General features: G+C 38.4%; 2 protein-coding genes across 2 annotated transcripts in view; both read right to left on the reverse strand.

The window, feature by feature from the left end:
* Positions 1 to 1,205: 1,205 nt before the first annotated feature.
* traip (TRAF-interacting protein) lies at positions 1,206 to 13,125 on the reverse strand. The gene is made up of 16 exons (XM_088915604.1): positions 12,947 to 13,125; positions 12,035 to 12,145; positions 11,664 to 11,721; positions 11,173 to 11,259; positions 10,649 to 10,688; positions 10,037 to 10,164; positions 9,678 to 9,772; positions 7,103 to 7,216; positions 6,424 to 6,511; positions 4,781 to 4,870; positions 4,324 to 4,412; positions 3,889 to 4,044; positions 3,136 to 3,181; positions 2,795 to 2,914; positions 2,509 to 2,559; positions 1,206 to 2,074 (listed from the first exon to the last, which is right to left on the reverse strand). Exons 2-16 carry the CDS (start codon positions 12,130 to 12,132, stop codon positions 1,958 to 1,960), a joined length of 1,377 nt encoding a protein of 458 aa, XP_088771730.1. The 5' UTR covers positions 12,133 to 12,145; positions 12,947 to 13,125; the 3' UTR covers positions 1,206 to 1,957.
* Positions 13,126 to 17,341: 4,216 nt separating this feature from the next.
* The window catches only part of LOC148835249 (caM kinase-like vesicle-associated protein), a 79,799-nt gene continuing 74,292 nt past the window's right edge, over positions 17,342 to 22,848 (reverse strand). Inside the window, exons 8-11 of the mRNA XM_088915605.1 lie at positions 22,496 to 22,632; positions 22,082 to 22,160; positions 21,671 to 21,758; positions 17,342 to 21,093 (exon numbers count right to left, since the gene is read on the reverse strand). Of these exons, the coding sequence (XP_088771731.1) occupies positions 20,734 to 21,093; positions 21,671 to 21,758; positions 22,082 to 22,160; positions 22,496 to 22,632 (664 nt within the window). The 3' untranslated portion in view covers positions 17,342 to 20,733. The remainder of the gene's footprint in view (positions 21,094 to 21,670; positions 21,759 to 22,081; positions 22,161 to 22,495; positions 22,633 to 22,848) is intronic.

Consider the following 22,848-nt stretch of genomic DNA (forward strand, 5'->3'; position numbering starts at 1 on the left):
CCGCAATATACGAGCAGAAATATGAGGTATTAATATTTATTTTGAAAACACGTGTAAGCGGTCTGATTGCATTACCAATGCCTCTTCAGCACCCAGTATTATAGGATTTTCAAATAGTTGCTTCTTCGACACGAAAAAAAAAATCTTAAAACCTTTACACTTTTAGCTTTACTAAACCCTTGTAAGAGATGAGCAGATCTGCAATACTTAATAATGAGGATGTACAAGATTTTGCACACCATTTTAAATTCAGATTGTTATCCTGTCACACGAGAATACGTGCATTATAAAAATATATATCTAGCACATATAAGGTCCATGTTGAATAAAGAAAAAAAAGTGTAATTGTAAACATACAGTAAAAAATAAAAACAAACAGGACAATTAAAACGAAAACAAGGGTATGTAGACTATTTTTAGCATTACCTATTAAGAGATTATCTAAAAATACCACTGATCAACAATGCAAATTCTGGGTAACCTGCATATCCTGTACTCTAGAGCCCTTGTACTCTAGTACTCTTGTTCATCTTTCGGAGCCTTCTTCGAAAGACACCTGAAGGAGACTTCACGGCCGAAACACTGGGTTTCTTTTCAGCATGGAATAAATCTTCACCTGTCCCTTTGCAGCCTATGCATTCTGACACGGCTACCTATTTGAACTTGGTCATCTTTTGGTCTTCATTCCATTTAATATCATGTTCACGGACAGCTGAAGATGACTCCATAGTCATTACTTGCCAAACAACCTGTGGAATTCACCTCTACATGTTCCATTAGACTTTAAGTGGATTATTAAAGAGCTCAGAATGCAACCCAGGAGAGAATTGTCCTCCAGAATTACAGAGGAAACTGGTTTGTCCTCTAGGAGAACCGTCACATAGTACTTTCAAATCTTTTCTGAATATAAAGACAATTAATTTAGATCTACATTTGAGCTTAAACATCTAGGTTTTGCTTTATTTCCGGTAGGAACACTGTGCTGGTAATTGGCTATAGTCACTCTTAAGTGACAAAAACATCAAGAGTTATGAGGCTAGGAGCAAGTTTTGAGGAGTAACTTTTGTAACTTATTTTGCACGGTAAATAGCAACAAGTCAACAGCATTAGAACTGATGTGCATCTGTCCATGGGGGTAATGGGACTGATGCACACTGAGCAGCTGATAACCCATGGTATCAGTAGGAAAAAGACTAGTATTCTTCAGTGAACATCATTTTGCAAGACAAAACCTTTAATAAACAATAGCCATATGAAATTCTGAATGGTTAATAGTAGTTAAGAATCAAATATTTTTGTACTATAATATACGATGCACTCCTTGCAACTATCTAACCACAGCCAAAAGATAGATGCTGCTTTCACTAGCATGAAAATATTCGAGACAGACTTGAAACTGAATTTGTGTTTATTACTTTTCATAAAAGAAGCATCTAAAATTAAGCGAATGTCAGACAGCCACAGGTTAAGAGTGCACTCAGCAATGTAACCTACACAAACTTTTACAGGCCATATATACACATAACACAGCAAATGCCCATTCAAGTTCCCCCTAGGTTGAAGAGACTGGGGTAAGGATTCATCACATTAATGTTTGTGTCTCAGCATCCCCAGACACACTTGTGGAACTGCTGATCCATTCTTTGCAGGTGCTTATGCAAGAATGTGAGATCGTTGGTCTCACTGATCCGTGGGCTATAGTAAAAAACAGAAAATATAGGTGATAAACTGGCGAGTATGCCAACCATTTCAAAACCTGCCTTGTTTGTGCTACGTTGCTCAGCTGGTAAGGAGTATGCAGCATGAGTTTCAAAAACTTCAAGGTGTCTGTTCAAGGAGCTGACAAGGTCCTGTTAAGCACAACAGCAATAGTTTATTTTTCGATAGGCAAAGCAGGCTCATCTACTCCTGTTCTGTACATTCCCGTGACCACTGACTCCTGGGAACACAGTGTGCTTCATTCCAGAAAGCTGTCCAGTTTCAACAGGTTGGAAGCAGACTTGCTGCTGCTTGGCCTGCTCACTTTTTTCCGCTTTGCTTTCATCATGAGAGGACGGATTTCTGACAGGGGTGACTGGAAGGAGTGAGGTTAAAGAAAAAAAGAAACCTTCTGCCTGAAAAAGCCAGGACACATCAGTTATCTGATATCTCTCTGCAGACCTTCTGCACGTAACACAAGTGCCATCACTTATTTTTCAGAAACACAACATTAATATTTGACGTTACTAAAAACAACCATCCTGACATACAGTGTGTGGAAGCTTCCTTAAAAGTCATACAACAACTTTAATGCCACACACTTAGGATGAAAAAGTACACTTCAAATGAGAAAAGTATTTCTTCTCCTACAAAATGTGTTTTAAATATTAGTTTTTGAAATTTCAGGGCTTTTGATAAACTTTATACATTTAAGATCCATTCATACAGACTTCCAATGCCCTAGGAAACGTGTAACGTTTATACTGGCCTAATAATACACTACAGGCAAGAGAAGAATTGAAAGGATACAGGCTGAATAAATTTAGTTCTTCCTCCAAGTCCATCAAAACCAGTTCTTACCTAAAAAAGAAGAAAAAATGTGTCTCATCTAACCCTCGAGACATTAAAAATTATACTTCTCTTAAACAGCATAAACATACTCTAGTCCTTAAATAGTCCAACTAAAAAGTCTGAAATTTAAAATTACTGATATAGAAAGACTATTAAAACACAAAGAAAAAGAAATGACTTCATGTTCAAAATGGCAAGAGGTTAGAAACTGTACATGAGTAATCAAATCAGGCCAGGATCTTACAGTGCCCACTTTAGTCCTCTGGGGGTCCAGCATACTTCCAAAGGTTTTCTTCCTGAAAAGCAGCGAATTATAAAGCAAAGGGGCCAAGGAAATTTCCTCTTCATCCTGAGCTCTGGAATTCTGAAATACAAACACACCCACACCTGTTGTCAGGCACAGTGGACCACATGACTAGCTTCATCTAAAACACCTACTGTATAACAATACCCACCCAAAATTAGATCTTCTGAAGAACCAATATGGACTGCACACGCTAGACTATGTTTGAACTACTTGTTCCTAAAACAACCTAGCATTTCATTTAAAATAGCTTTCAGAGAAAATACTCTTCTCTTCATTACCTTCTTTTCCGTTGAACAGTTGCCAATATGTCTTAATGTTGGTGACCTACAGGGAAACATTAAAATAACTTAAAATCAAAAACGGTTTATGAATTATTCATGAAGTGTTTCCTGAGCATTAGCAAAGATTGCTAAACTTGAATGTGCTAATTAAACCTGGTGCATCAGTACCATTCCTAAAAAAACATACAAACTAATTTGATAGCTCATACATGCATATAGCTTTCCATCAGCATGTGGAATTTGCATGTCTGTAGCCAAGGTCACCTAAATAAATGCCGGTTGAATGACACATTATTGCAGCTTGAAAATACAAACAAATTGTGTGGAGAACTTGAGATTGTATAAATAACTAAGGAAGGTTTTGGCAGGTTAACAGTAGTCTAGTTTTTCCATTCTGTATTTCTAGACTTGTCTAGTAATGCATACACAATAATAAAAGTATTGTGCATTATATTTTATACAATGCTCCTACCTAATAGGTAAAAACTACAAATATCTTTATAAGTATTTGAAGATTTACGAGATCCAGAGCTACTCTTTAGGATTTGTTTGGAAGTCTTGAATTGATGACATTGGATAAATCAAAAACTAAATGTGCTCATTTATTAATGCACTTTACAAATTTCAGCTCATTTAGTCCTCCTGGGCTTTTCGGACTTTAAGTCAAAAATGTATCATCCGAGATGGCAGCCCCACACCTATCCTGAAAATAGATGTGTAATGACTATTCACAAGAGGGGCAGTACTCACTCAGCAGACTCTAGCCTCATCTTCTTGGATGGGACTGGGATACTCTTCTTTTCCTGCTGTTCAGGAGTTTCAATGTCAAAGGTTATGCTGAGATCCACATCCTGACTGTCCTCTGGCTGATGTAGACGAGGCTGTTTCAGTTCCAAAGGAGCAGGGCTGCCAGAAATGCATAAGAAACACGTTTAGGCTATGAACAATGAAATGCTAAAAATCCAAAACCTACAAGCTGACCTTTCTAAGGTTGCTTATAATACCATAGGATATTCTCTAAATATATACTCCCCTCTTTATAAAAAAGAAGAGAGTTAGCCAATAATGCAGTCTTGAAAAAGAACACTGAAACAGCTGATATGTTTCAATAATACCTACATCCGTGGTGTAAGTGTTAACAGCATAATGTGTTTCTAATTGTATTATAGCCAGGTACTCACTGACCTTTCAAAGACCATACGACTAATTGCTTCATTGGTGCGAGACGGCGTGCTCAGAGTCTTCTGCAGGAATTCCACCTTCTTTTGAAGACTCTGAAATTACAAATAATGGGCCAGTGAATCCCATCAGTAATTCTGTATAGCATTCCAAATATGAAATCAATAGCACAGGAACAGGATTAGGAATTTTGTGAGCATGTGGTCGAGCATAACACACTAACACTTAGAAGAAAACATTTATTCTGCAGGCAGCAAGATATGTAGAAAGCGATAGAGTAAAAGGCAAGGTAAAAGCCAGGACTTCAATTTAGATGTGTTGGGAGAAAATCTTGTGGGAAATAAGTGAAAGCTTTACACTAAACAAACAGATGTAGGCAGACAGGTGTTCTGCAGGCTAGCATATTTATACAGGTTTGTAATATTAATAAAAATGTGGAAAATCAGAACAAAAAGGTGCATACACTGATTTGCTTGTCAGCATTCTTCAGATCCTCTTGGGCAGCGTTCAATTCTTCCTTTGTGTGGCTCACCTGCAGGGCAGATTTCTGCAACTGGATACAGATCAAGGTCAATTTTTATGCATTGTTTTCTTCAGCCACCTCACCAAGGCATTGAATTCTAACACTATCTGCGAATTTATAATCTGTTTTGAGACCTGTATCGTGCTCCCAAAAGCAGTAATAAGACTTCAGCAATACTCTCACGTTCTCCACTTTGTGTTAACATTCATTATAATAAAGGACTCATAAACACACATCTGATTTTAAATTCCATGAACAAAGAACATACAGTAGGCTGAAATACGAAATCCCTTTTTCATTTTGCAATTTTGAATTTTTGTTTTTCTTAAATTAAAAAAAAAAGTGTTTAGATCTAGATTGACAAAAACATTTCACAAAGAAATCAGTTTTTTCAACAATGCATTCAACAACTATGAAGTATAGCTTCGGATTTTTTATTTTCATGGGTTCTTTGCTCCTCAAATACAAAGCATCCAATGAATACTATAAAAACACAAAAAGATATTCAGGTTAAATTGACTTTACCACTTTCCCAGTCCAGTTTTAACAGTAGCTGTTCAACTCCTTACTGATTTGTATTCAAATTGCAGTTGACAGCAGCATTATCAGGTACTTGTGTGATCTTAGATTTCAGAAAATAAATAAGGCTGGGCCTAGTTAGTAAAGGGATGGTGCTTTTCCTTTGGACCACAAAATACACAAGAATGTATGCAGGGTAGGCTCTGGGCCAGCACGACCCTTAATTGGAAAAGTGGTTTCTGAAAGCGATGTAATAATGATGTGATGTACAATAGGCGGTGCCATCCTTCTGCTGAAATGTTAAAGACTTGACTTGGTCTTAAAAAATCGACTGGCACCAGTGACAAGAGTGTAACCTCAGGGTCTTGTCCTAAATTCCACTCCGAGGTTCCCATTCTGGTCTCCCTAAACTTCCCCTTGCATCAGTGGGTAAAGCAATACTCTAAACAATACTCTAACTGATCTCTTGTGGGTACTGGGCTTCACTAGGAACTAAGGTGGATCCTCTGCTTTAACAATGACTGGTTTAGAAAAAAACAGCCAGAAACCAATTAACTACGACTTTACCACTTCATAAAGTAGCTTCGGGCAATTTTTCAAAGCCGACATACTTTGATCACAGATCCAAGGAAGAAAAAGATTTTAAATGCGCCTGGATTTCAATATGAATAATTATAAAGAAAATATCTTATTCAGTAGACCGGTTTTAGACAGTATTAAAACTGATGTTCCAATGACAGGAAAGACTCATAGTATATTCAATTTTTTATCAAATGATGAACAACGCACATAATGTACATTAAAAAGTAAATCTTCTCAATTACTGTCATTGAAGCCCCACTGTATTGCAAAAAACAAATGCACATATACAAAGGATTCATCCGTCTTTCAATGATAAAATTACTGTTTTGCCAAAAGTGTCTCACAGATCTGGATTCGGTCCGTATTCTCATTAATATAGATTTCAAAGAGCATCTATCCACATCATAGTAGGACACCGAGGTCTAAGGACCAAATACTTCAAAAATGTTTTAAGATTTTTTAAAAAATCAATTAGCAGTTACCTTGTTGTTGGATACAAAAACCTCCCTTTTGAGTTTTTCACACATTTCATTTGATGTCTTGTTACTTATCTTCAGGTTTTCATATTCTCTGGAGAAAGCCATACAATTAGAAACAATATTTTAGAGAACTGCATTTTCATAAAAAACGTGTAGCCATGCGTGTTAAAGCAATATCTTAAAATACAAAAGAAAATTCTGTATACCTTCTCTTTATGGATCTAATGACTTTATGTTAATAAATTCAGGTACTGAGGGTTTCAGCTTGTGCACAACAATTATTTCCCAAAACATTGCTGCAATACAATGGATGGGCAAGGACTGAGAAGCAAATGTTTTAGGCAAACAATCATCTCAATGTAAAAGTATGAAAAAAGAGACCAGTACATTAATAGTTCATCTGAAAACCTTACAGATTTTTTCCCATAACATCTTTCAGATGGCGAGTGATTTGGTTCATTTAACTCTTCAACAGCTTCACTGGATGCAATGTACAGTATAAGATTAGAAGTAGGTTTACAATTGAGCAAAAAAAAAAACAGCGTTTGGCAAACAGAAAACCATCATGAAATACTGTTTGATTATACACAGGCTGGTTTAAGCTTTGATTTAATTGAAGCATTGTGTGACACGATGCCTTTATCAGCTCAAAATGGATCTTTAGGAAGAGGTCAGCCCTTACTTCTTGAGGGAAATGCAGAAGATGGAGAGCTGTTCAACAGCTGCCTGGCCAACTCCCATGTCCCTAATCATGGCCTCCACCTCTGAGCGCTGGCCCTGCAGAAGAAGGTCCAGGCTATGGAAAGACAGATACACACACTGGGGTTAGCAGGAGTTTTCAAGGACTGCACTCTTTTGGAGTTCCCTTCTCATACCTTGGACAATGGATTTAGAATATGACTGGAAGTGTTTCATGGACTGCATATGAATAATACATTGGAAAAGTAACATTAAGAAAGCAAATAGTGGCACAGTGGTTAACATTGCTACTTCTCAGTACGGGGGGCCCTGGGTTCAATTCTGGTTCTGGGGCACTGCATGGAGTCTGTATGTTCTCCCAACATTCATGTGGGTTTCCTCCAGGTGCTCCCAGTCCACAAACATACTGATAGGTTAAAGGGGAACTGCAAAGCTATTTTCTTATTTCGGGGTTAGAAAGAATCAGCACTGATGAGTGTGTTTTAAGCCACAATAAAAGCAAAATATACAAAGTATCTTGTAATCGCAGCGCCATGTTCTGCGATTCAGAACGAGGCAACAAGACGGCCGGTGATGTGTGCGGACGCACGTCATTGGAAACAAGCAGGCTTCTCTTTAAAACCAATAGAAATATTGCTTTTGATTTCAGCACGGTTTTTGCCGACAAATACTACTTACTTGGTAACTCTGCATGCAGGTCATGCTGGAACATTTCTGCGGTGAAATCCCTGCTGCACAATTTATTTTTATTTGCTCGCACATCACATTACATTGGTCACTACAGAGACTAGTGAGCAGGAGGTGAACCACATCGCAATTTGTGGAAACTCGAATGCGAGTTTGCGACAACATGCCGACTTACAGTACTTTCACGAAGCTCACGATTTTGTGCTTAATTCGAAATTTGTATTTTTTTTCCTATAAAGTCAATGAATTAATTTTTTTTAACAGAGATTTAATAACTGGTCTGAGAAATTGGGACTGCAGTTCCCCTTTAACTAGATTCTGGATGTGTGCGTATATATACATGTGTGCTCTGCAATGGACTTGTGCCTTGTCCAGGGTGTACCCTGCCTTACTTGTCACGATAGGCTCCAGATACCCGCGCCTCTAAATTGGAAGAAACAGCTAGAAAATAGATGGATGGAAGAAATCAAATACCTGCTATCTGCATTTTCCCAGCAGGTGACACATGGTAATTATTTTAATCTAATCTCACTCAATTTGCATGCAGCGCACCTAACATCATTCAGAGTCAAAACACCATTGTGAACAAAATGTGTTAAACTCACTTGAGTTCTTTCCACCTTTAGTTGTAGCCTGTTAGTTCACTGCACTGATGCTTAAGGTATCATCACATTACCTGGCCATTATCTGCCAGGCAAGATAACATACATAGGCCTCCAGCAAGATGGGTTTCTAATAATAATTACACGTATAATTATATATATGCAAAGGAACAAGTAATAGGTTTATTCCATGCTGAAAAAAAGAAGAAAGAGAACACAACGTTTCGGCCGTGGAGCCTTCTTCAGGTGTGAGAGAGACAGGGCAGTAGGCAAAGGTAAAGTAGCGGGAGAACAAAGGTTGGGAGGGAGGAGGAGTGAGAGGCGGGAGCAGGGGACAGAAAGAGAGGCCAATCAAGAGGTGTTAAGTCAGAATGGGTGCAGAGAGGTGTGAAATGAAACTTCCAATGAATGGAGAAAATTTAAAAGAACAGTAGTCTGTCGTTAAGGGAAGGGAGAAGGTGTGATCCTAGCTGCAGAATAATTTTAGTTTCGGTGGTCTTTCTGATGTATGAGTTTGGAAAACCGTCTTTGAGAACACAGACGGAGAGATTAGAGTGGTCGTGGCCGTCAGAGGTGAAATGAGAAACTATATTATATATAATATATATAATTATATATATATAATGCTTACACTTACACTTTTCTGGATACTCCACTCAAAGCGCTTTACAGGTAATGGGGACTCCCCTCCACCACCACCAATGTGCAGCATCCACCAGAATGCTCACCACACATCAGTTATCAGTGGGGAGGAGAACAGAGTAATGAAGCCTCCTAATAATGGGGATTATAAGAAGGTCAAGATTGGTAAGGGCCAATGAGAAATTTGGCCAGGGGTTACACCCCTACTCTTTTCGAGACACGTCCTAGGATTTTTAATGACCACAGAGAGTCAGGACCTCGGTTTTGCGTCTCATCTGAAGGGCGGCACCTGTTTACAGTATGGTGTCCTCGTCACTATACTGGGGCATTAGGACCCACACGGACTGCAGGGTGAGCACCCCCTGCTGGCCCCACTAACACCTCTTTCAGCAGCAACCTTAGAGGATGGGAGACCTTAGTTTTCCCCAGGAGACCTAAGTTTTCCTTAGGAGGTCTCCCATCCAGGTACTGATCAGGCTCACACCTGCTTAGCTTCAGTGGGTTGCCAGTTGTGAGTTGCAGAGTGATATGGCTGCTTTCTGAAGGTGTAACTGCCCCGAGCATTAGTGAATATGTCACAGAAGACCACTGTGTTTTGCAACAGAGGGAGGAGCTTAGTACTCATACCTCTCGTATGTTTTCATCTTAGTCCTCAGACGGCGTGCCTCCTCTTTCGCAGACTGGGTTTCATTTTGTTGGTTCTCCAAAAACTTCATCTGTTTCTGAACGCAGAACAGTGTATATCAGTCTTCACTGTAAACTGCCGGTAAGTATTTTCACGTGAATCCTAAAGAAAATCTCTGGGTTCATTACTAAGACAAGCACTTGATTCTTTTTTTACAAACTGCCTTGTACAACTTTCCTGGGAGATAAATTAATATCTACTGTGATCCTCAAAATAAGAAAAACTAGCATTACAAAGAAAGAAAAAAGACATATATTTACTTTTCTGACGTGTAAGATAACTGTCAAAAGCTGACACTTACCCTGAGTGCAGCACATAGCATGTCCTTCTCACTAAGCTCCTTCTTGACACATTCCAGATCTATATTCAGTCGTCCCACTGTCTCCCGCAAAGCCTCGATCATTTTCTGAAGTCCTTTCCTGTCCTTCTCTGCAACACAGAACCATAGCTAGAACATCTATCATCCTTGGATAAAGGATTTACAGCTCTTTCTCTCTAAACTGTTTTTTTCCTCATGTGTGATTTCTGATGCCATGTTTTTTCAAACAGCAGCTTTTTTCATTAAGATCATTTAAAAATAACATTTTGGATTATTGTCATTATTGTCCCTAAGGTGGGAAGTTTCTATGTTCTCCCCTTTCCTCCCACAGTCCACGACACTAATTTGGATGAAGCGATTAGAAAGTGGATACAGTATATGTTTTATTGACCTATTGTTTTGGATAGTCACAAAAAAAATAATAAACCGGCTCCACACTTGGGCTTCCAAACATGGAGCAAGCCAAAGGAACAGGGGCACATCTGTCCCAAGCAATTAGAAATGACTGGAAATTAAACCTGCATTCTAAGGTTAGACTGTAAAATCTAACTTCTAATAACCCATGTCTAGAGAAGTACACAATCTTCACATTACCTTTTACACTTAAAAGGGCTTTAAATTTGTCCAGTTCATTCTGAAAAATAAAACACAGGATATTCACTTTAATCACATTATGCTCAGGAACCACACAAAACACTAGCAAAAATAGACAAAATACATAAACATAAAAAACATTTAAAATGGTCTACAAATGAAGCACTGTGTGAACAGCATGATAAGGATTGATTTTTGAGATTTTGCCTAAAACATATGTTTATTATTTAAACCCATCTTTTTCTTTATCTTATACAAATTATATTAACAAGATCTTGAAAGCAAATCCAATGCAGACAATCCTTGAGATTGTGTGGAACATTCTGAGATATAAAACAAATCACAACTTCAATCACTGACTATAAAACTTAAAAACCCTGAGGCTGGGCAATAGGCACTCTGCTTTCTACTGCTGAAAGCTGTCAAAAGCCTCACTCTCCTGGGAGACTGGCAGCTCCTGCAAAGCTGAGCCAAGACACGTAACTCAGGCAAGAAACTGCAGAGCAAACACTGATGAGTCATACCTGTAAACTCTCAGGGTCCACACGGGCACTATCCTCCTCACCTCCCACATCAAAGAACAGCTTGTTAATGATGTGCTTGGTGCTGACCTGAAGCAAAATGGAAGAGCTGCATCAATACACATGGGAACAGGTATGTCACCCACATTTCACCAATAGAAGAGGTCAGTGCAAGTGTAAACATGACTAAGCAATAACGGATAATCAAGATGTAACCATAAGGTTTCTAACCTGAAACAAAGACCAAGTCGAGAAAATCTGCTAAAAGACATATTTTAGCACACAGTCTCATAAGAGGAGGCAGGGATCTAAGTAACACACATATCTCAAACAGATACTAAGCTACAGTAGAAAAGGTGTTTAAAATAATACAGAGCACCCTAGTGCAGCTAGAAGTGCACACTGATGCAATACCCAACTAAAAGTAAATGTCTGGAGGCCTCTTTCAAGAAATAAGTTAAAGGAGCCCCACGGCGAGCAAGACTTACACATACCTGCTTTCTGCACTGTGGGCAGGTCTTCGATGGTGCAGACTGGAACCACTGAAGAAGACTGCAAATGGAGAGATAATGTATTGCTGCATTTGGACACATTCATCACTAAAAAAGGTGATGATCTAGACTTAGATATGGTCAAGAATCACCCCGGTAGGTACCAGCTAAAACACGGCACCGTAAAGCATTTCCTAAGTGTGCTTCAAAAAAAGTAAAGATATGGATTTTGTGGTCAAGCCATGACAGTAGCAAAAAAGAAGAAAAAAAGTGAACTTTTCCATTCCAGTTTACAGACCACATATTCTCAACTCCTCATTTCTGATGGCTAAAACGGCCATATTGAAAGCTGGGCATTAGCTGTGCAGACTTACCAATCATAGTGGAACGTGTGCCCACAGTGTATGGCTGCCACATCTTTAGAGTGATCAAAAAAATCAGAGCAGATCGTACAATAAGCTCGAATCGGCATTCTTCACATTGACCTGAAGAGAAGAAAAATAGCTGACACCCTAGCAACATACATATTTTTAGTTAACACTATTCTATACAGTATTGAGAATAAAAAAATGGTTATATTTCAACAACTATTTATCATTTAACACTGTAGAATTCTATACAATATAATATAAACAGCATAACACAACAAAAAATAATTCTTATCTTTTCAAAAACACTGCTGTCCTGAACTTTTTGCTGGTGATGTTTTTGTTGTATTGCCAACTTCCACAAGGAAATAATCAAGCTTGAACTGAAATCTGATACATACCGAACCACTCAACACTTGAATTCGGTATGATTTCTATATTAAACATCCCATTAAGAAGAGTGTGGTTTTAACCTTGACTGCTTCCTCCCATCACATTTATTTTAGTAAAAGAGACAATATATTTGAATTTGAGTATACAGGAGCAAATGGCTATTAAAAGACAAACGAGCTACAGCAGATGGGTTGAATGGCCCTTTTTGTTAGTGAACATTCTTGTTTAGTACTCACATTCCAACATCACTAGTGCACAATAGTGCACGGACATCTCAACAATCCTACAATTTACAAAAGCAAAGTATACCGGGTAATGACAAAATCAGAGCAATCAGCAAGTTAAAAATATAATATGCAACAGTGTTACACTTTAATTATTAAAGCAAGGCCTAATTGAACGAAACTGTATTTTTATGAGTGATGCGGTTTTACTTACCCCATAAAATTACTGAAATAAATTATATATTTATATTTTAATTCGCATGCATACATTCTTGACAGTTCTCAGCGTTCATATACTTACTAGATTGTAAACTGGAAGACCGTAAGCGCTTTTTTCACAAGCCAACAAATCCACGAATAATAATTGACAAAAAGGCTAAGAAATAAACGGTGAAGTTACAAGTAAACACTACTTAAATGTTTAAAATAAGTACAGCTAACATATTTACCGCAGCCATTTCCCAGAATACTTAAGTACTATTCTCTAAACATTCTACGCATTTAGATGCGCAATCTTAGTCAACCAACTATTAATGTTTGCGCAGTTAGCGTACGAGAAACGTTGTTTACGGAAGCTCTTCCTGCTATTCTCTGTGCAACCACTCACCCGCGCGTAGTTCAAACGTAGTCTCCTCCTTACAACGTACTGTACGTAATCCGTGACGACACAGGGTTCTTGAAACCATTTAAAGAGAAAGAGCAACTCAAGAACTGCGAATTTACCTATTTCGCAAAATCCCTTTTAATGAACACTCTTTGTATTTCTTTTTACGATGTGCTTCCTCGGACGATAAACTAGATAATTGCAGCGACTTTTACAAACAACGTTGTAAATTATTGGAGAACAACTCAAAAGCTCATCATTGTTCTCCCAGTTTATCCATTTCAGGACCTAAGGTTTTTAATTTGAAACACGAAAAAAGGATTTTAAGGGCACTGTTGGATCCAGGGATTACCGTCATTAATGAAAGTTAATGAAAATGTTATCCTTTATTCATATTCTTGGTTTTACATTTGTTAAATTGGCCCTCTCCCGACCACTACAGAATATTAAAGCATTCAATTCTCAGTATAAACAAACAATTTAGAAAGAACGTGTTCTTATATTTCAGTAGTCTTTAAAAATTGAACACACAATTCTTCGACTGTTTTGAACTCGCTTTATTTATGATATGAGCCATACGACATACTGTACGAGTCTACCCTGTGCTACCTATGGCAACAAACAAGATCTTGCTACATGCAACTGACACATCTCCAGTGAAAGATCAACCCTCCCACGTCAAAAAGGCCATATAAAAATATAATAAATAAAAACAGAATTCTCATTAATAATCATCATAGCTATGTGAAATTTAAGTCATGCAATCTGCTCTGTTATTGACCTACTGTACCCTGAATGCCACAGACATTAGGAAGAACTGCACTTGTTTATGCAGAATCATTGTTGGCACCTCATGGTTTTCATTTAGGTCAAGAACCGTAATTGTGTAATTCTTACACATTCTTTCTTTTCTACTGGCATTCACTCCATAACAACCTTCCTGCCATACTGTTTTACCATGGCATTTGTTGGCTCTTCAGAAATGAAGGCTACTTCAAATAATTATAATGATAATTATAATTATAATGATTAATTATATTTATACAGTATAGCACTGTTAATCCAAAAGGATTAACCCCACTGCACAGCAGGTCAGGGAGAGAAATGGGAAAGTGCTTCACCGATTGAATTAAGGGGAAACTGTACAGGTGGCGGTGATTGTGCAAGGTCAAGGAATTTAGGAGTTCAGCTAAGATGTCAGGTAAACATACTTACCCTAAGGAGCAGGGACGTTTAATGATCAAGAACTCAGGGTTGCATTGTATTGTCTCATTGGAAGAGCTCTGCCTCTTGCTGCAAACTACCACAATACTGGGTCATTGGCTTTTGGACATTTTGGGCCAGAGGACGGCAAGGGGGGTCAGAGGTTAGCGTGGCTGCTGTCATGAACCGCACGCGAGCGCCCCTCACAGTAAACATCCACGCTCGAATTAATCAATTATCATTCCACCCCTCTTCCCTATTTATACCCTCTCACTCCACTCAGTCTCCGCTCACAATTGAGGTTCCCTCTTCCGAGCTCAACCCTCGCTTGACCTTTTTGGGAAAGAAACACTTTAAACCTAATCGTCTTTTGGCTCTCGAAACCCTTGCGCAATCCCTGGACTACGGAACCGCTTTACGTTTTGGGGATTTGGTTACTTTTGGAGCATTACGGAACCTTTCCGGGATTAATAACAATAAACTTTATTTTATATAGCGCCTTTAAAGGTGGCTTCTCAAAGCGCTTTACAGGATGACAACAACAATAAATAAAAAGAATACACAAGATAAAACACAAGTACAATATACAGAGGAGACCGTGGATGGTGGTACTAAGAAAAGCAGAGGGGTGAAGAATGGAACCAGTTAAGTAAAGGCTTTTCTAAAGAAGAAGGTTTTGAGTCTGGATTTGAAGGAGTTTAGAGACTCCCTGATATCCTTGGGCAGAGAGTTCCAGAGCTTGGGGGCATAACAGGCGGTAGTAGGCCAATCTACCATAGGCTCGCATTAGTCCTAACCAGCCACGTCACTGCAACCCCCGGCAGCTGTTGCAGATCAATTCCAGATGTGGGGTGCTATCTGCATGGCGTTTGCATGCTCTCCCCAGTTTCCTCTGGGTGCACCAGCTTCCTGTCACAGTCCATAAACATACTGGTCGGCTTATTGGCTAGTGGGAAAAATGGCCCCTGGTGTTCCCTCCAGGGCGTACCCTGCCTTGTGCCTGTTGCTTGCTGGGATACGCTCTGGCTTCCCAGCATCCTGGAATTGGAAGACGTGGTTAGAAAATGGATGGATGGTGCAGAGGGAAGATCACCAACCTACAGGTCAACTGACACCACTTACAGCAGCTACTTTTTTATTCTTTAGAGGTCTGGCCAGACCTAACCTTGCCTAGCTTCTGAGATATGAAGTAGTAGGTGAATTCCTTTCCATCCCACCCTCCTCCATGCAACAAAGTAAATGACAACTGGGTGCATTTTTCCAGCGTTTCACCCGAAACCAAAAGATTGTGATCTTTCACTGAGAAATCTAGACAAGGTGGGGTGGGGCGGGGGGGAGGAGGGAAGACGTGCAATGAAAAAGCACAGCAACGCAACTCGAATGAAGAAACCTTTATTACCATCAGACTGAAATAACTTTCCAGTTCAGCTCAAGAATACTGAAGCTTTCTAAGTGAGAGCCATGTCCATGGAGCACAATCTAGAACCCCCTTCACTCCAATGATTCATAAAGACATAAAAAATGAAGAAAAAACAAAAACAAAACAAAACTGAAAAGAAATAGAAAGGTTGTGGGCATTTCTTTTTTACAGAGCATACTTCAAAAAGGGGAAGTATGGCATTACAAAATTGGGGAAATTTTTTTTTATAACTTTGGGAAAAATACCCTCTGTATAATATGATTGATATGTACAGGAAGTGTTTTTCAAAGTATGAAGTGTCTGAATCTAATTGAGAAATTTATTGTGTATATATAATTTAATTAAAACATTGAATCTGCCCCACGTTAGTTGTTTTTTTCCATTTTAGGTATTTAGCACTGTTCTAGAAACGTGCTCGTATTTAGGCAGAAAAAAAACAACCATTCCAGCAATCCCTCACAAATCCGACTGATAGTACATATTTTTACAAAACAATATAATACTCTGCATACATTTCTAAAGAAAAAAATATAAATATAGATCACTGTGAAACAGGTTTTAAAGACATACAGATTTGCTCAAATTTTCACTTTGAAAGATACGAAACGATACATTTTCTTCCGTAGAAAACTGTAGAAATATACCCATACTACAGATTTCGCAGACATATATGAGAAAACGTAAGCAAAACTACTACTGACAAGTCAATCGGATCTATCAATGAGACGACAAAAAGAAAACCGCAAAACCAGAGCGAGAATATTTGTTTTGCTTTGTATTTATTGGCCTTGAACACACAGCTCTCAACCCAGCAGGTCTGGCTAACATTTAAACCCTATTTGGTGTTGCAGAGGAAGCCGGAGCGGAGACATCGGAGCATAAATAATGCGATCTGAGCTATTCCCGGGAGATGACGGTTGCGGTGCTAAAATGTGTACCATCTGGAAAAGGAGAAAATGTGATCTCTCACCTAAAACTAGTACAGGGCAGTTGGACACTATCCTCCCTGTTTGCTATGCCCAATTACCTCAATTTAATTGGTCTTGGTTAATTTAAAATAAATTCAAAAACATTCACATAATTTGTGTGGGATTTTCCTGTTGCATAATCAAACCAATTTCAAATACCCCCCTCCAGCCTCACGTAATTGCGTAATTGTTTTTTTTAAATGTTAAAACACCTCCTTTGGTGAGATCTGTGGTATCTCTATACAAAGTGGGGGGGCTGAGTAAAAAATAGATTCAACAAGGCCCTGTTTTTGGCAGACTTAGAATCTGAGTGTCCTTTACTAGATAAGATGCCTAATAACTATATTTGGAAAAAAAAAACATGTCTAACCACTCTTAAGCATAATGGGCGAATCCAAGTGGTTTAAGAAAGTAAAAAGAAAAAAACAATCGCCAGATGATGACAGTTGATCGCACAATAAATCTCGGCTCACCTTCAATATGCCTCAATCCCCACTGAAGTTTCAAACAGCTTTTTTATTTTCTACAAGTGAAAAGTTAAACAAAGGAAACCGAGGAGACAAGGATGGCTTTTAATAATCAATATTCACATAATAGTAAGCTAGTGTTAAAAGAGCAGAAAAGTATACATTGACGTTTTTGTTACAGTTTACATACAGAACCTAAGAAGCAATAAAATAACGGTGTATGAACTAGAGAGCTTCGAGACAAGCAGGGCGCTGGGAATAAAGAGAACGATAATGGAAAGGCAATATCCGCACAACAGGGGAGTTTAACCCGTTTTTACACAGAACAGAAGACAAAGGCATCTGATTGACAAAGATTTTCATCGTTGTAAAACAAACCAACTCCTACCACAGCGCAGTAAGCTAAATAACCTTGTGCAAAACACGGTATTTAGCCGTTCTATTTTCAGTTCAGAGCCATTTTCCCCTTGATCCAGTCTGTGTGCATTCATCTGATTCTTTGTCCTTGCTGGTATTTGTCAGGGGTTATGCACAAAAAAAATATTTTTTAAATGAAACACTTCAGAGTAGCACCCACTGACTCAGTCTGCTATTACAGAAGGACTGCTACCATGGCAATTATAACAATTGTTCTCGGTTATTATTGCACATTATTGACAAAGGTGTGCATTGCCGCGAAAATATATTCAAAACCATGTTTTGTTGCGTAGTTTTTAATTTTGTTATTTTAAATGTATATTTTTAAAGCTGAAAATATACACCGGTGCATAACAACGATTTTGTGAAAGAACATAATGCCTATATGTTCGACAATTGATAAACTACTACTCTAGATGTGACAGAATTAGACAATACCGAGAGCTCACCCTAAGCTAAGTGGAAAATTTATTAATACATGCAGAAACAAGCATTAATTGCGTAAGGCATTACATTCAGAGCCATCAGAATGACTAGTCTCCTTCACACAACATACGGAATTAGAGTATGATAAATATACTGCTAACTTTATCCCTGCATACACTGTTTGAGGTACCCTTAGGTGATGGGGTGCGTTTAAAATTAAATATCTGAACGTTATTGAAATTTAATAACTATTACTATATCTGTTTTATTTACTTTCTGTTTAAGGTCTAGGTTAGCTAAAGAACAAAAGTGAAATACAGTTTCCACAGAGGTTATCAATTGCTCACTAAAAAACTGAACACCCACAGCAAGACATTTTCACCTTATTCATGCCTTATTTGTGAGAAGCATCTGTTGGGGCTGTTTTAAAAGGAGGTACCATTTTAATAAGTGACTTGTCCATTTTGCAAACAGAGAATAAGGAAGTATACTGTACATTCACATTTCTTCTAAAAAGAAGTATGTGCAATATTGAGACTGCATCACTAAGTCTGTTCACTTTACAGCCTTAGAAAAGCATTAGTAAAATCTCTCAACAATCTCTAAAAATTCCACTCTTAGAAAGGAATTGTACAGGTAATAGTTACTAAAGAAGCAATAAAAAATAAACAACAAAATAACTTGTCCCTTCGCATCTTTTCCACATGCAAGTAATATATTCCTTGATGGTTGTTATGTAAATTTAAAATTTATGAATTTTGCATTCACCATAAATGAAACAGTTAAAATTAACTGACATCTCCTCAGTAAAGGATGTGTAAAACTAACTTCACAAAGCTATGTGTATGAATGCTATGAATATCTGTTTTGTACAAGCATGTTCTTATAAACATTTGATCTTTAATATAATTCTATATACATTTATCTAAATCCAGACAATATTTTAATAAAGGAACAAAATAAAATGATATTTTAACATACTTCTTTGTGCATACTGTACTTCTTCATCGTCTACATAGTTGTAATGATATGTCTGTCTACAGCAATCTTTAATTCATTATATGAATTCAGAAAACAATACAGAAGAATCCAAAGAATAATTTTTACTATAATGGAGTGACCATGTCCCAAATACAAATAAAGTCTAGAAATAAATAGAACATAACTCTCAAAGGTTTGTGTATTTCCATATCAACATAATCTTCCCCCGGAAAATAGAAGTATACATGAAATATACTGTATGTAAGAAATGGACAGAAACAAGTAACCGAGTGTACACTCATTAACATTTCTAAAGTACATATGCATACAATTGGCATCAGTTAAGAGAACAATGTGTTTCTACATGTAAAGGCAGGGAGTCAGATCAAATCTTTATCCATCAGGTGCTAACAAAGAAACAATGTGAATGAATAGGAAACTTCAGAATGCATGCCAGTTTGGCTACTCCTACGGACATTTCTATTTACAGCAGTATAATACTTAAAGAGCAGTGTCTGCTTTCCGAAGGCTGCCTGGGCAGTAATCTGAGAGTGAAGTACAATACATTAAACACCTGCTGATGAGATTCACCCCACAAAAAGCAGGAATGTACTTGATATACTGCATCCCTTACGCCAAAAGCAGAAGGGGTGTCCCATGACAAAGAGAACCAGTATTTATTATAATAACATTAGTGAGGAAAAGAAGAGGGGAAAAAAAGATATCAGAAGCAGAGCAGAAACATTTCCAAAAGGGAAGTAATATTCAATAAATACTACTGAGTTATGTTACAATGAAGATGATGATCACAGAGTAAGATTTATTATGAAAATCCAATCTTATGTAAGGGGCTTCAAAGGTTTAGTTGTGGGAAGTTGTTGAAGTTCAGGTTTTCTTCCTCTGTTTACTTTTGGAGAAACACGTTTTAGAAAGTCTCCTGGGATAAGTCTACCTATTTTGGGATGTGTTTTGGGATAATATTTTGTTATACCTTGTTCTAAAATGAGTGGGAGTAAAAACCTGTTTCTTTAGCGGACTACTGCTAAATCCCTTCAAAAGGGTGGATACTAATTGGTAACTAACCAATGATACCAAAGCTTATCTGCCATCAGAGAGGTTTTTCTTCTATAGCTTAATTCCCCGTCTGCAAACACTGAGACCAAAGAATCTGCTTCAAAACACCTCTTCTTCAAAGCAGATTGCTGACGGAAATTCACAGAAAAGACTGCAGTCCCAGCTGTGTTTCTTACAATACTTTGGGTTTTTAACGCAGGGTGGGAGCATTGGGGGAGGAGAAATGAAATCTCAGAAGGACAGCTTAAGGCAGTTACAAACCCCATTCACAAAGAAACAAATATTTCAGAAACAGCAGCTTCCTGTATCTTCGGCAAAAAGCTGCTGTAGCGAGGGATAATTTAGGTCCCTAAAAGGATGGATAAAAAATAATTGAAAGGACAGAAAAGCAGAACACCTCTCAGGAAAGACAGAACACTGGCTCTTTAAGCTGGATACTAACTATGCTGTGTGAGAGAGCAGATTCAGCGTCACCATGCCAGCGGCTATAATACAGAGTGCTTGGGGGCAGGGGAATAGGGCCCTAGTTTAGCCATTCTGCTCATCCCAGGCTTCAGTTGCAGAGTTGAGGGGAGCTGGGGTCTCCCCGTTACATCGTGACGAAGGATCCTCTTCTTCAGCTGCCACACTCACTTTGGCAGAGTTGTCAGGCTGAGCCGGGCTCTTGCGGTCCTCTGCGCTGGCAGGTTTGTCCTCTGACTCAGCGCCGGGGGCCCCTGCAGGGGCAGGGGTGCTTTCTTGGGCTGCGGCGGGGGGCGCAGGGGTGTCGCTAGCAGGTGGAGCAGACGGAGCCCCCTGAGCTCCGGGGTTGGCTGGGCTGGCTGCTGCCGACTCGCTCTGCTCCGGTGCCCGAAGCCTCTTCATGATGGTGGTGACCCGCACTGCTTTCTGTGGGGCAAAGGACAATAAGGAGAATAATAAGGACAATAAGGAGAACCAGGCAGTTTGAGTACCTAAGACACCCGGTAGAATGTTTTTAATGAAACGAGTAAGGTATTTCAAACTGTATCCCACAGTGCAGGACATCCGTTTTCAAATATTAAATTACAAAGCCTTCAAATAAAAAAAAAAACATGGTCTCACCATCCCTACGTATCTGCTTAATTTGGCTGAATTTTAGTTAACTAGTGTCAGACCCCATAAAATGTAAACGCTTTTTTAGAACACTGCCAGAAAACCTCCAGAAAAAGAGACAAAGTCCAGTTTTTGGCAATTTCTGTAGTTTACGTTAAGCGTTTTGTAGCTTGGGGGGAAAAAGTGTTAATCATTCTTAATTTCAGCCAAATTAGTGCCAGTTGCAATGGGGTTTTAATGTCCAACTGAGACATAACCAGGAATGTAAAACATTTCCTTACACACTCTTCCAAGTGAACCTCTATCGTAAAGATTACAATGCTAATTGGCAAATTTCGAGTCAAAAGAGAGTATGTGTACACAAAACAGCAGCAAAAAGTAAGAAGATTACCTTCCACTTTGCTTTGGCAAAATTCTTTTCAATCTGCGCACAAACACCGTCCTTTATGTTTTTGTCTGAAGCTGCATTTCCAGAAATCCTGAGGCAAGATGAAAGAGGTCCATGATTTTCCCTTCCCATTATTTGTTTCAATAAAGAAGATTGGCAACTGATATTTGGCTAATGTTGAACAATGAGAAGAAAACACACTAATGCAATCTGGTCCTTAAAGTGACAAACCCTTAGTGACTACAGTATATCTATGCATGACATACAACAAATAACTGTCTGTAGCAAAAACGACACATATTTCAGTTTTTAGAAAAAAAGAACCACTTCTTATTAAATTTAAATGCCTTTTCTTTATAAAATGGCAGCCTAAAAATACGTTTTACACAATTTACTAAAACACTAAATGTTTACCACTCGTGGTTAATGGCTTCCTGTGCAGTGAGTCTCTGGTCCTGGTCTACCTCCATCAGACGGGCCACCAGCTCCTTGGCTGCAAAGGAATCAACACAGGCAATTGTCCATTGAGAAACCAACACGTGCAGCATAATCTACTTAGTAACTGTTCACTTGTTAAACATTTCTGAGCTTAGTGAATAAAAATAAATACTCTAGACTGGATAAATCAGCTAAATCATTAGATCAAAGAGGAAACAGATGGAAATCTGTTGGTCTATAGCATGAAAATAAACTTATCTTGCATTATTAATGAATTTATTGGTGCTGGCAAATGTATATTCAGTGTTATATGACTGCATTATGCATGTGTATTGCTGTGTGTGTCTAAAGCAAAGACGTTTAATTAAATATCTGTATTAATCTGAGCACCTGAATCAGAAATATCGTCCCAGTATGGAGAATCAAACTCGTAGTTTCCAGCCAGGATCTTTCTAAACAAATTCTTGTCATGATTCTCGTAGTCCTCATCATCAGTTTCATCATAAAATGGAGGATTACCCGAAAGCCTGTGAAAAGAACAGACATGTCTTAAGCTGCACCGAATCCTGCCTGAACACAGTCTCAGGTCTGTGTGGTAGCCATGAAGGGACTCACCAAGTGGAGTGACAAAGGGTTGGATTTTATGTACAGTAGGGTCTCGACATCTGTGAATTCAACATTACATTACATTCATTACAGTGGGGCGTGCTAATCATGGAGCAGGGAAATAGCTGGGAAGTGCA

Source organism: Atractosteus spatula, chromosome 5, assembly GCF_055471065.1.
Source record: "Atractosteus spatula isolate fAtrSpa1 chromosome 5, fAtrSpa1.hap1, whole genome shotgun sequence".
In the NCBI taxonomy this organism is placed as follows: Eukaryota; Metazoa; Chordata; class Actinopteri; order Semionotiformes; family Lepisosteidae; genus Atractosteus; species Atractosteus spatula.

Bases quoted from the DNA above. Each gene is read 5' to 3' on its own strand.
- traip (XM_088915604.1), bottom strand. From the start codon at position 12,132: ATGCCGATTCGAGCTTATTGTACGATCTGCTCTGATTTTTTTGATCAC. The intron at 4,413-4,780 runs GTATGCACCTTT...TTGTAATTTCAG, and splicing joins ATGCTGACAAGCAAATCAGT to AGTCTTCAAAAGAAGGTGGA. The intron at 2,075-2,508 runs GTATCCTTTCAA...CACTCCTTCCAG, and splicing joins GAACTAAATTTATTCAGCCT to TCACCCCTGTCAGAAATCCG.